The sequence below is a fragment of the Lipotes vexillifer genome, unplaced genomic scaffold (assembly GCF_000442215.2).
Source record: "Lipotes vexillifer unplaced genomic scaffold, Lipotes_vexillifer_v1.1 scaffold943, whole genome shotgun sequence".
NCBI classification, from domain to species: Eukaryota; Metazoa; Chordata; class Mammalia; order Artiodactyla; family Lipotidae; genus Lipotes; species Lipotes vexillifer.
In genome coordinates this window covers 274,581-285,578 of record NW_006776793.1, presented here as the reverse complement: position 1 = coordinate 285,578, position 10,998 = coordinate 274,581, and the positions used below count along the sequence as shown (strand labels likewise).

The window sequence follows — 10,998 nt, the reverse complement described above, 5'->3', positions numbered from 1 at the left end:
CGTACCGAAAAAAAAAAAAAAAAAAAAAAAGAATTTCTGTTCGAATTGGTTTATAGAGAACAAGCTTTTACATAAATCTATATATCTAGAACTCCTAGAAAATAAAACTAAACATCCAAACTTATAATGTGTTAGCTTTTTAAGGACAAAAGAGAAACAATGCAAAATGCACAGAAGCTTTAACTTCAAAGGCATCTGTATTTAGAATCCAAATTCATGTAATAAAAATAATCCTTAGGGAATTCCCTGGCGGTCCAGTGGTTAGGAAGCAGCGCATTCACTGCTGTGGCCCAGGTTCAATCCCTGGTCCCCTGGTTGGGGAACTAAATCCTGCAGGCCACAAGACATGGCCAAAAAAAAAAAAAAAAAAAATCCTTGGACAAATCAATCTGACGATAATTTTAAGGCTGATTTAAAAATAGATGGCCTTTCTCTGATTTTATCAGTGCAGAGTACAATGCATCATAAGCCTTTTTTAACTTAAAAGTTTTCTTTCATGAAGAGACTGATTATGAAAAATAAAAATTTATACATTAAACTAAATTGAATTGTAACACTGCTACATTTTTTGATATCAGAAGTTATGTTGCTCAGTAGTTGTCAGCTTAAGCATAATTTCCAATATCCTTAGTTAACTTTAAGACCTTGGCTGGACCAACAGTAAATGGTTAACTAAAGGACACTCTTTGGATACATGGCTAATTTCCAAGTGACAGACACCAAGCATAAACACACATATTACACATGTTTTCTTTTTAGTATAACCACAATGTCATTACTGCACCCAAGAAAATGAACAATAATTCCTTAGTATCATCTAATACCCAGTCTGTATTTAATGTGTTTTTCCAGTTGCTCTGTTCTAATTATTCTGATTTTTTCCCCACCATAATTATACAATTCTTGCCTTGCTTAGTATGTCACATATACAATTAGTATGCACTCTTTTGTGTATGGCTTTTTTCACTCGGCATACTATTTTTGAGATTCATCCACATTACTGCATGTTTCAGTAATTTGCTCTTTTCTATTGCTATGTAGTATACCACTCTGAATGTCTTTTACACCTAAATTATCTTTGATGTTTCGCAAAGGTCCCCAGGCAATCAATCACAAAGATTTGTCTTTCACCTTATAAGGATGCTAAAACTATTAATTTCATTGGGTTTCTCTGAATTTCTTAAATCACAAACACTTATTAACTGTGTCAAATCAAAAGGGAAGCTTGGTCCACTTCTACTGAGTCTCTTTACTTTTCATGGCAGTGTAGTTACTTGCACAGGATCATTAAGAATCTGTCCTCCCTTTTACTAGGACAAAATTAGACAAATTCATTGTGCAACATAGACCATAACTAGAATGTCATATTTAAGAATAAACCTCACTTAATCAGGTATGGCAAGGTTACTATTAAAAAACAAGGATTTTAGTTCATGTATGGAAGCAACTCAGGATACTGCTCTGGTACCTACTCTGTGGCATGCAGTATAAAGAAAGTCCCTTCCGGAAAGGCAAGAAATTTTAGCATATTTTGGGAATCTTGAGGAGAGGAGCATTCAGCCAAATGTATAAATGCTACAGGTGAAATATGTAGAGATGATTTTCTTGATTTTTTTTGGAGATTTGCTTCCTAGCTTTAAAATAGAAGAGACAAAAGACGCAACTAAAACCAAAAACAAATGAAAACCACCCAGCTACTGAAAAGGTAACCTAAGGTTCCTTATGAAATTTCCAGAGAGGATAATTCTCTAGTCTTAGTAATTGCTAATATCTCCTGCCATACTCTATATACAATCAGGCTAGTCTACATGCGTGTGTGTGTGTGTGTGTGTGTGTGTGTGTGTGAGATCAAGAGTAATCTTTGAGGCTATTTATAACTACAAGGGCACAATTAACACAAATCACAGAAACTCTGGAAGTAAGGTAAAAGAATAGCTGCATGCTCTCTCAGTGTCACACCAGAGAACTGTCTAGCAGGCCCGACCAAGGATTATTTCATAGCTAGGGCAGCACTGTCCAATAGAACTTTCTGTAATGACATATGTTCTATATCTGCACTGTACAAATTGGTATCCAATAGCTACATTATGGCCAATAAGCACGTGAGATACAACTGAGGAAATGAATATTTAATTTCACTGAATTTTAATTAAACAGCCACATGTGGTAGTGGCAATACACTGGACAGTGTAAATTCAGCCTTCAAATTATTTTTGTACGGGCCCTAAGAATTGTTTTTACCCTTTAAAGGGTTGTAAAAAGCAAAACCAAAGAATATGAGACAGAGACCCTGTATGGTTAATAAAGTCTGAAAATATTTATCACCTGGCCCTTTACAGAAAAAGTTCGCCCATGTTTGTATGCTCTAGGGGAATGTGTATTTTGTTTGACATACTATTTATATTGAAAAAGGCCCAGAATCTGTGAAATTACACATTTAACTCGCATATTTTTGTCCAGTAAAGACACAGATGATTTCTGTGATAACCCCCCAAATTACTGTTGCATTATCCTATAGGACATGAACAAGTTTTGTATCCAATCTAGCAGTCTTATTTCAACATTCTTTTTCAGTACCTATATTCATTTCCTGTACTGTTCCTTGAACCAGTTTTCCTATCCAGCTAGTTCCCTCAAAAATGAGTTATAAATAAATGCTTGACATGTGCTCACCTTGTATCTTTAGGAATTACATTTTAATTAAAAACAAAAGACAACCAAAAATAAAGTGCTCATTTAAAATATTCCTATTTACGAAAACAAAACTAAAAAAATGGTGAGGATTCAAGGCATATTTTGAGAAGTAGATAATATGATGTGGCAGTCGTTCCTATTGTCTACCAATATCCACGTTCTGCTTCTTTAACAATCAGAACCCAGATTTTGTTCAGGGCAGCAATGTGTCTAGTTAAAACTGAACATTTCCTAGCTCTCTTTCCTGCAATTATTGGCCATATGACATAGTTCTGGCCAAAAAGAGATAAGGAAAAGTCTGCTGGGGTGCTGTAGAAAAGTGTTGTGGCTTCTTCCTTCCTTCTTGAAATAGAGACTTGATGGCTGCAGCTGCAGTAGGTATTCTGTGACCATGAGGGAAAGGTCAAAAGAACTGCAGATACCTTCACCCTGACAGCTCCTAACCACTGCTCAGCCTTGGACTGTTGTTTATCTTAAGACTTTTTATTGAGTGAAAGAAAACTAAACCATTTTGTATAATTTCTATCACTGCAGCCAAATCCTGATCTATCTATCAGCCTAACTGTTAGAGATATATCATCTGCATTAACCTATTATAACAAAGTAATGACTTTATTATCTTAATTTAAAAAATACCAGGGTTAATAATGAAACATACTGTGAACTAAACATGTAGGTTCAAGAATGGATAAAGATCCCAGATGACTGGTAGACAGGGATTTTCGATGAAAAGGTGTCATAATCACAACTGACTTTTACATAGAAAATTCAGATGTGAATCCACACAGTTCTTATTCATCAATTAAAGTAAGTAATTCTGTCAGCACTAAGACTGAACAAAACTTTCTCTAAGTTCAAAGGAACCTCTTAAATTAACAATTAAAAAAAAATTCAGTTTCTTTAAACAAAAGGATTTTCCTATGTTGTTTCCATATGACATAACTTATTTTTATAAAAAAACAGTTCTTTAATTAATTACTGTAAGGATTTCCCCCCTATGAAATGCAAGCCTTCTAACTTCATACAATTATATTAATTTAGTAAAAAGTCAACATAGAATAAGATGTTGTCCCTGATTCAATTAAAACCCTGTAATACTAGCTGGTGAACAAATAGGGAAGAGGAAACTACAGTCATGAGCAATCACTTTAACCCTAGTACAATCAGCGTGAGTATCCCTTATTTCAACATTCTGGTATAACCCCAAAATATTAACCATAAAAGAGACTGAACAAACCTGTTTCTTGAGAAGATGATTTTCACAACCATGGTGAGTTAAAAACTATCATTCTAGAAAAAGCAAAAAGGCCTCCAACCTCCTTTCTGGTAAAATCAAAACAAAAAGCTCTGTTACTGGGCTTCCCAGGTGGCGCAGTGGTTGAGAGTCCGCCTGCCGATGCAGGGGACATGGGTTCGTGCCCCGGTCTGGGAAGATCCCACATGCCGCGGAGCGGCTGGGCCCGTGAGCCATGGCCGCTGAGCCTGCGCGTCCGGAGCCTGTGCTCCGCAACGGGAGAGGCCACAACAGTGAGAGGCCTGCATACAGCAAAAAAAAAAAAAAAAAAAAAAAAAAAAAAAAACTCTGTTACTACCCAGTATTACATCTATAAATTATTTCCTCCATGAACAAATCTACTGTTCAAGAATTCATTCATGAAACCAGGTACCAAGTTCTTCTAACGGAAAAGGAAATAAAACAATATAGGGTCCATCTTAACCCTCTGAAGTCAATGAAGTAACAGGCCACTTCTACTGAAATTGCGTTTTCTTTACCCTTATCGTTCTCCTCTCTTACTCCACAAATATGCAAGCAGAAACTCAGGTAAAGGACAATCATCAACTCTTCATAAGACCCTCTCTTCTTTTCCTCTCAAATTAAAAGCCGAATGGGTGTTAGTCTACCTTACCACAGTTTCTCAGGTGTATTGTAATTTCAATGTTTAAGACTGATGAGTCCTCCAAATTACTCTCCTTATAAGTCCTCCAGATTGGTGTTCTTGGTAGGTCACTGGCTGTGCTTCACGGTGGCTATTCACTGCCATGAAGTAACGCCTGAAGTAACACCACCTGATGGGCAGCTGTAGGTAGTAAATTCAGTACCCTAAAGGTTCAGGGAGAAACCATACAACAAGTAGCCATGCTGTTTACTTCCAATTACTCCTCTTTTGTTTGTTAACCTCCAGGACAGGCTCCTAGCTCACCAACTAACTTTAGCACCCAATTCCTTGCTATGGACCTCCATGATCTCAGCACTGCATTATCTCTAGATGGCTCACACATCCATCCTTTAGCCTCTCACTTCTCTAAGTTAAAAGGAACGCTTTCACTTCACCCATGACCACTGAGGTACCACCCCTTGGTTCTCAGAATTCCTCCAGATCCAAGATTCTGATCTATGAAATGCTTCTCTAACTACCACCTCCAGAATTCTCCAACACTTACTGAAACTGTCCTCTGCCTGCATGATTCCCTGAGTCTAGGAGGGACACGGTCTAAGGTCCTGTCCCTCCCTTTATTCTTATAGTTCATTATGCCCTTCTGCCTTCACCTGCCTCCTCTCCAGTCTGAACCTCTCAAGCTATTAGTTCACTAACAGTAGAAGGTAAGTCTTGCATATTTTTGGACTGTCCTAGCTCAAATAAGGCTGACCATTCAGAAACAGCTCCTGGGCCCCGTTTTGCCTTGCTCAATTGCACCTCAGATTCCTTTAGTCTTTATGTGCTGGCTTCACCAACATCCTGAGTGGGGGAAATCATCACCTACTTGAGAATTTCTGGATCAAGTGATACTATAAATTCAAACCACCTAAACTTCCCTGGCCCTCACTTCAAGTCCACAGTCCTTTTTTGTTTTTTTCTAATGCACTTCCAACAGTTCCACTGTATCTGTGTTGACATATTGCACTGTCTTCAAGTTCTTACCCTCCCTCTCCGGGCATAAACTGGCATCCCACTTTACTAAGACAGTACTATAGGCCATTAAGGCCTTCAATTACCCACTTCACCAAATGGGAAAAAAAAATGTGTATCCTCATTCATCTTGTCTCCTACTAACTAAAGCAGAGGTCCTAAAAAGGCAGTCCAAAAGCTGAATCTGGTCCACTGCCATGTTTTGTTTAGCATATGTGGTTGCTTTCTATTTTTCTTTTTTTAGAATATGTACTTTAAAAAGAATGTATTAGTGCAAAACTTTTACTAAGATGTAATTCACAGCATACATGGTTTTTAAAACATAAATTAGCTGCCTCTTAAAACAAAACAAAAAACCAAAACAAAACAGATTTCCCATTATAAAATGCAGACTACTGGCTTCCCTTGGGTGAGAAGATCAGACATCACTAGGCCCATATGTGTAACCAGCTGATACTGAGCATGAGCGTCTGCCCTCTCCCACAGGGCATGAGCACCTCGGTTCACCCGTTCCTTCGACCAGCCAGCCACTTTCCTATGCAGTCCCGCACCTAGTCCCAGGGGCTCTTTGATATAGGGGAAGGATCTAACTCTTTGCACTCCCCAGGACTGAGATCTCTTCAGCCTCATCTCTCCTCACCCAGGCCAGACTCCAAGATCCCACCCCTGCTTTGAATCTTCGATTTCTTTGTGAATGAGGCAGCTCATAGTCAGTGCCTCCACTTCTCTCTGACATTCAATCCTCAACTTCCTTTGTTTCCATGATGTCTGCCACCTTGGACTTGAGTCCCCTCCCACTGGGCCCCTATGGACAATGCCCGCTTTTGGTTTCCCTCTCACTTTCAGACATTGCTTCTCTAGCCCTTGTAGTAATGTCACATTGCTATAAAAGTTCTAAACACTTATCCCCAATTTCTATACTTTTATCATCAGTAGCCAACAATGGACCTGATGATGGAGGCATTGAATGTAAATCTGACAGCATCACTGGTGTTCTTACCACCTTCCATTACTCTCCGCTGCCTCCCTGCTTGGTAAAATGCACGTTCTTTAGCAGGTCGCACGTGCTTTGTGAGCTGGCACCTTCCCCCACTCCTGTCCTTCACTTGAGGAATCCACGAAAAAACGGGACTACTTCATATCCCTGTGATTTTGCACATGCTCTTCCTCCTGGAAAACTCTCATTCGTCCTCCAGCATCCCACTGGGCAGAACAACCCTTCCTCTCCTATATTACTTGCACATACTTCAACTCTTAAATGTTGTTTCCAACTTTCTCCCCTACTAGGCTGTGGGTTCCTTGAGGTCCAGAGGCAACAGCTAGTGTATTTCCTGGCACAGAAATTTTCTTTAAGTATCGGCTACCCGGTCCCACCAACCTACAGGTCAAACAACGTATCCACCATCCTTCCTGACACCAGGGCTTCAAACCTCTCCCTCAATCCCTGCATCCACTCAGTTGCCAAGTCCCGGTGATAATCGTGTCACCCCACCCATGTTCAGTTCTAAACTGGAACAAAGTTCCTTCCACAGTTGGGTCTGCCTGTCTTCAAATACAGAGCTTCAAGCAAATCCTTCCTCTCCCAAATCCTCACTGACTCCCTACTGATAAGGCCCAGTGGCCTTAGCACAGCATTTGGGTCCCTGGAGGCTTCATCTCTCACAGGGCAGCATGACTCTTCCTACCCAGACACTCCATGTTGTTCTAGCTTCGAGGCCCTTGCTTGCAACCACCCCTACCTGGGAAACTTCCCAGATCTTCAAAGCCCAGCTCAAGTACTGCCTCCTCCAACAAATCTCCCTTTGACAAAAGTGGTCACTCAAGAGCATGTGCCTTTTTTAAAAAAACAAAAACTTCCCAGGACATTATCACTTTCTACCAGTAGCCCCATCTCACCTCTCTCCAGCGAATGGAGCCCTAACTAACTAAAGTTCCACATTCTCCTCTACTCAAGCATTTTCTAAAGGGTAGTGAATTAACATTTTTAAAGGAGGAAAACAACATGAACCACTTGATGGGACCCACAAAGCTGCTTGGAGACTCTACCAGCTAGTTTAAAAAAGTCCTTACTCTAAATTTTCCTTCCCCCAAACCTTCTCCTCCACAGCTTAACTTAAAATATTGCAGACGCTGAAGATTGTTCCCCTGTTCTTAAATTTTTTTTTTTTTTTTTTTAGCCACACTACGGGACATGCGGGATCTTAGTTCCCCGACCAGGGATTGAAGCCGTGGCCCCTGCAGTGGAAGCACAGAGTCCTAACTGCTGGACCGCCAGGGAATTCCCTTCTGGTTTTTTTTTTTTTTTAATTTATTTATTTAATTTTTCTATTTTGTCTCTGTTGGGTCTTCGTTGCTGCGTGTGGGCTTTCTCTAGTTGCAGCGAGCGGGGGCTACTCTTCATTGCGGTGCGCGGGCTTCTCATTGCGGTGGCTTCTCTTGTTGCAGAGAACGGGCTCTAGGCGCACGGGCTTCGGTAGTTGTGGCTTGTGGGCTCTAGAGCGCAGGCTCAGTAGTTGTGGTGCACTGGCTTAGTTGCTGAGAGGCATGTGGGATCTTCCCGGACCATGGCTCGAACCCGTGTCCCCTGCATTGGCAGGCGGATTCTTAACCACTGCGCCACCTGGGAATTCCCTTCCCTCTGTTCTTAATTTTTAAAAATCAAGTTAATGGTTTTCTCTTCCTTAAAGGAATGTAAAACAAACTCCAAAATGAATTAACAAGAACAAAAAGCCCTTGAGTATGGCATTCAACTTTTCCCCATAAATCTCAAAGGGAAAAAAAGGATTTCTTATAAGTGGGAGGGCTGGATTATGAGTAGCACACATCAAAAAGATAAACGGGCAGGTGACACATACTACCAATATACTGTAAGACACACCTTTTACAATTAGCTTATGCTGAACTGCATGGCAGGGACAAGCAAGGCAACTGGAGTTGGGAGGGTCCAGCAGGGTTTTTCTGTAGAGCAAAAGAAGCACTTTCCATGCTTGCAGTGAGCCTTGAGTAAAGCTGAACTGGGATCAGGCAGAGTACACAATAAAAGCAATGAGACTAGTCAGACTACAGTGGAGATTTAAGATGAGAGCTGCTAAGGCAGAGAATTAGGAAAATAAAGTGGGGTTGAATAAATAAGTGTTTTGTAAATCAGAAAAGTTTAGAGTGAATGAGATAGGCAACAGGAGGCTCTACTAGATCCCAGGGCAGGAGAATGACTTTTTGTGGGAGGATTAGTCTAAGGCAAGTTGTACTGGGGAGGGAAGGAAGGCAATGAAATAAAGGAGAGGGCACATACCAAGAAAGAAGGTCTTAACTGCTGCAAAAATAATGGAAAAGGAAGGAATGAATGCATGTAAGAGACTTTCAGAAGCCATAATAGGACTTAGTCATGTCAAACTTTTTAGCCCTGGGGAGTGGGAAGAAATTGGGTAGCTGGGGAGAAAACAAGGAGGGGACTGGGTAGGAGTTAGACCAGACAACTGGTTCAAAAAAATCAAGAACAGGAAAGCAAACTTGATTCAACATCTGCAGTGCTTTAAGTTAAGCTGTGGAGAAGAATCATACAGTTCAGTGTCCTATCTCCTCTAAGCACGTTAAAAGCAAGCATACAGGCTTCTTTTTTAATCTAATAAAGTCAAGAGTCACAGCTAATCGGATTCTTCAAGGGCACTGTGAAATTTCTGAAGTAGGACGCCAAAAATGGATCCCCACCCCCAGTGCTCAGCATCTGGGAGGTAGGTATCAAGAGCAAGGTCTCTGGAAACAAACTCCCTCGGTCTGAATCCTGGCTCTCTCACTTACTCGATGGGAAAACCTGCAGAAACTTGGCTCCCCGGGAGGGGGAGGATGTACTCTTGCAGTATTTGGGCTTGGGGAGGGAAGGGAGTAGCTGAAGGTGCCCGAAGTAAGTCTAAGTGTGAAATGCTGATTTAGAGAGAAGGTGAGTCACCTCTTCGAAAGTTTCAGTTTCCCCAGCTGTTAAAAACAGGAAGATAATAAAATCTACCTCACTGGATTTTTTAAGGACTGAATTCGATAATCCTTCCGAAGTACTGAACATAACGTCTGATGTGCTACAACCGTTCGATAAATGCTAGTGGTACACAAAATCAATACAAGGAATAATGCTATTTTTAATACTATTATTAATCATCCCTATCTCTTCGTGATATTCTCCGAGTATTGTACTACTGCGATGGTTTTGTCAGATTCTCAGAGGGGTCTGACATCCCCAAGAGGTTCAGAGTCCCTGTAGCGGAGACCTGGGAAGAGATAAGTGGCTGAGGTGGTAGGCCAGGAGGCTGCGGGCCCAGCCAACAGGCCCTGCGCACCAGCCCGCGGGCTGGGGGGAAAGATAACAACAGGCAACACTCTCAACGCGTTCACTCCGCGCCTGCCAGCCACTGCGCTCTGCGCTCTACGCACATCACCTACTCCAATCCTCGCGACAGCCTTCCGAGTCAGCTGCTTTCGTCAACGCCACTTTACAAATGGGGAAACTGAGGCGCCCGGGATGAAACCGCTAGCCCAAGGTCACATGGCTCTAGAGCGGAGGCTCGGGAGACCGCGCTCTCACCACCGCGCATGGCTGGGTCAGAGCAGGAAGGGCAGGGAAGAAGGGGGTGGGGACGCCCAGGGACCCCGATCGACAGAAGGCCGCGGGGGCCGGGCTGGGGAAGGCGATCGCGCGGGGGCAGCGGCCGGACTCACCTTGGCGCTGTGCACCGCCTCTTGCGCCCCGCGGAGCTGCAGCCAGATGCGCGCAGGGAGCGGTTCCTCAGCCCCGAGCGCGCCGAGCACGGCCAGGCTCACGCCGAACAGGCCCTCGATGCGGCCGCGGCTCCGTTCCAGCAGCGCCGCCTTCTCGGCGGGCGCCGTGAACTCGTCCAGTACCGCCCGGGCCGCCATGGCGGGCGCGGCCTCCCGCGGCGGCGCCGGGGGTCGGCGGCGGCGACGCCCCCTCAGCGTGCTGCCCCTGTACCCAAGCCCGTCCGGCGGCGTTGGCCCTCCAGGCCGCCTTGGCCCGGCCCGCGCCCTGCCGCCTGGCCGGAGGCCCGGCTACACCATCCCGCCGCGGCAGCCGCAGCTGGGCAACTGCGGGTAAAAAGCCCCTTCGTCGCCGTCGCCGCCGCCGCCGCCACCCCCGCTACCGCCACCGCCGCGGGCCGGGCCCCGCCGCCGCGCATGCGCCCCGCCCGCCGCCGTCATTGGGTGTCGCCACCCCCTGGGGGGGGCGCGGAGGCGACGAAAGTGTACGTCACGCACAGTCGCCATGTTTGTTGAGGGCCCAACGATGGCTGTGGAGGGGGGCCTGGGTGGCCTTTGGTCAGGCCACGACGCTTTTTCGTGGCCTGGTGGATGATGAATTTATGGTTTTACAGATGGGGAAATTGAGGCT

The 10,998-nt window shown here is 43.8% G+C and overlaps 1 protein-coding gene across 1 annotated transcript in view; it reads right to left on the bottom strand.

Annotated features, from left to right (window-relative positions):
- The window catches only part of N4BP1 (NEDD4 binding protein 1), a 45,174-nt gene extending 34,439 nt beyond the window's left edge, over positions 1 to 10,735 (bottom strand). Inside the window, exon 1 of the mRNA XM_007450630.1 lies at positions 10,311 to 10,735. Coding sequence (XP_007450692.1) covers positions 10,311 to 10,508 — 198 coding nt within the window. The 5' untranslated portion in view covers positions 10,509 to 10,735. The remainder of the gene's footprint in view (positions 1 to 10,310) is intronic.
- Between the last annotated feature and the right edge of the window lie 263 nt (positions 10,736 to 10,998).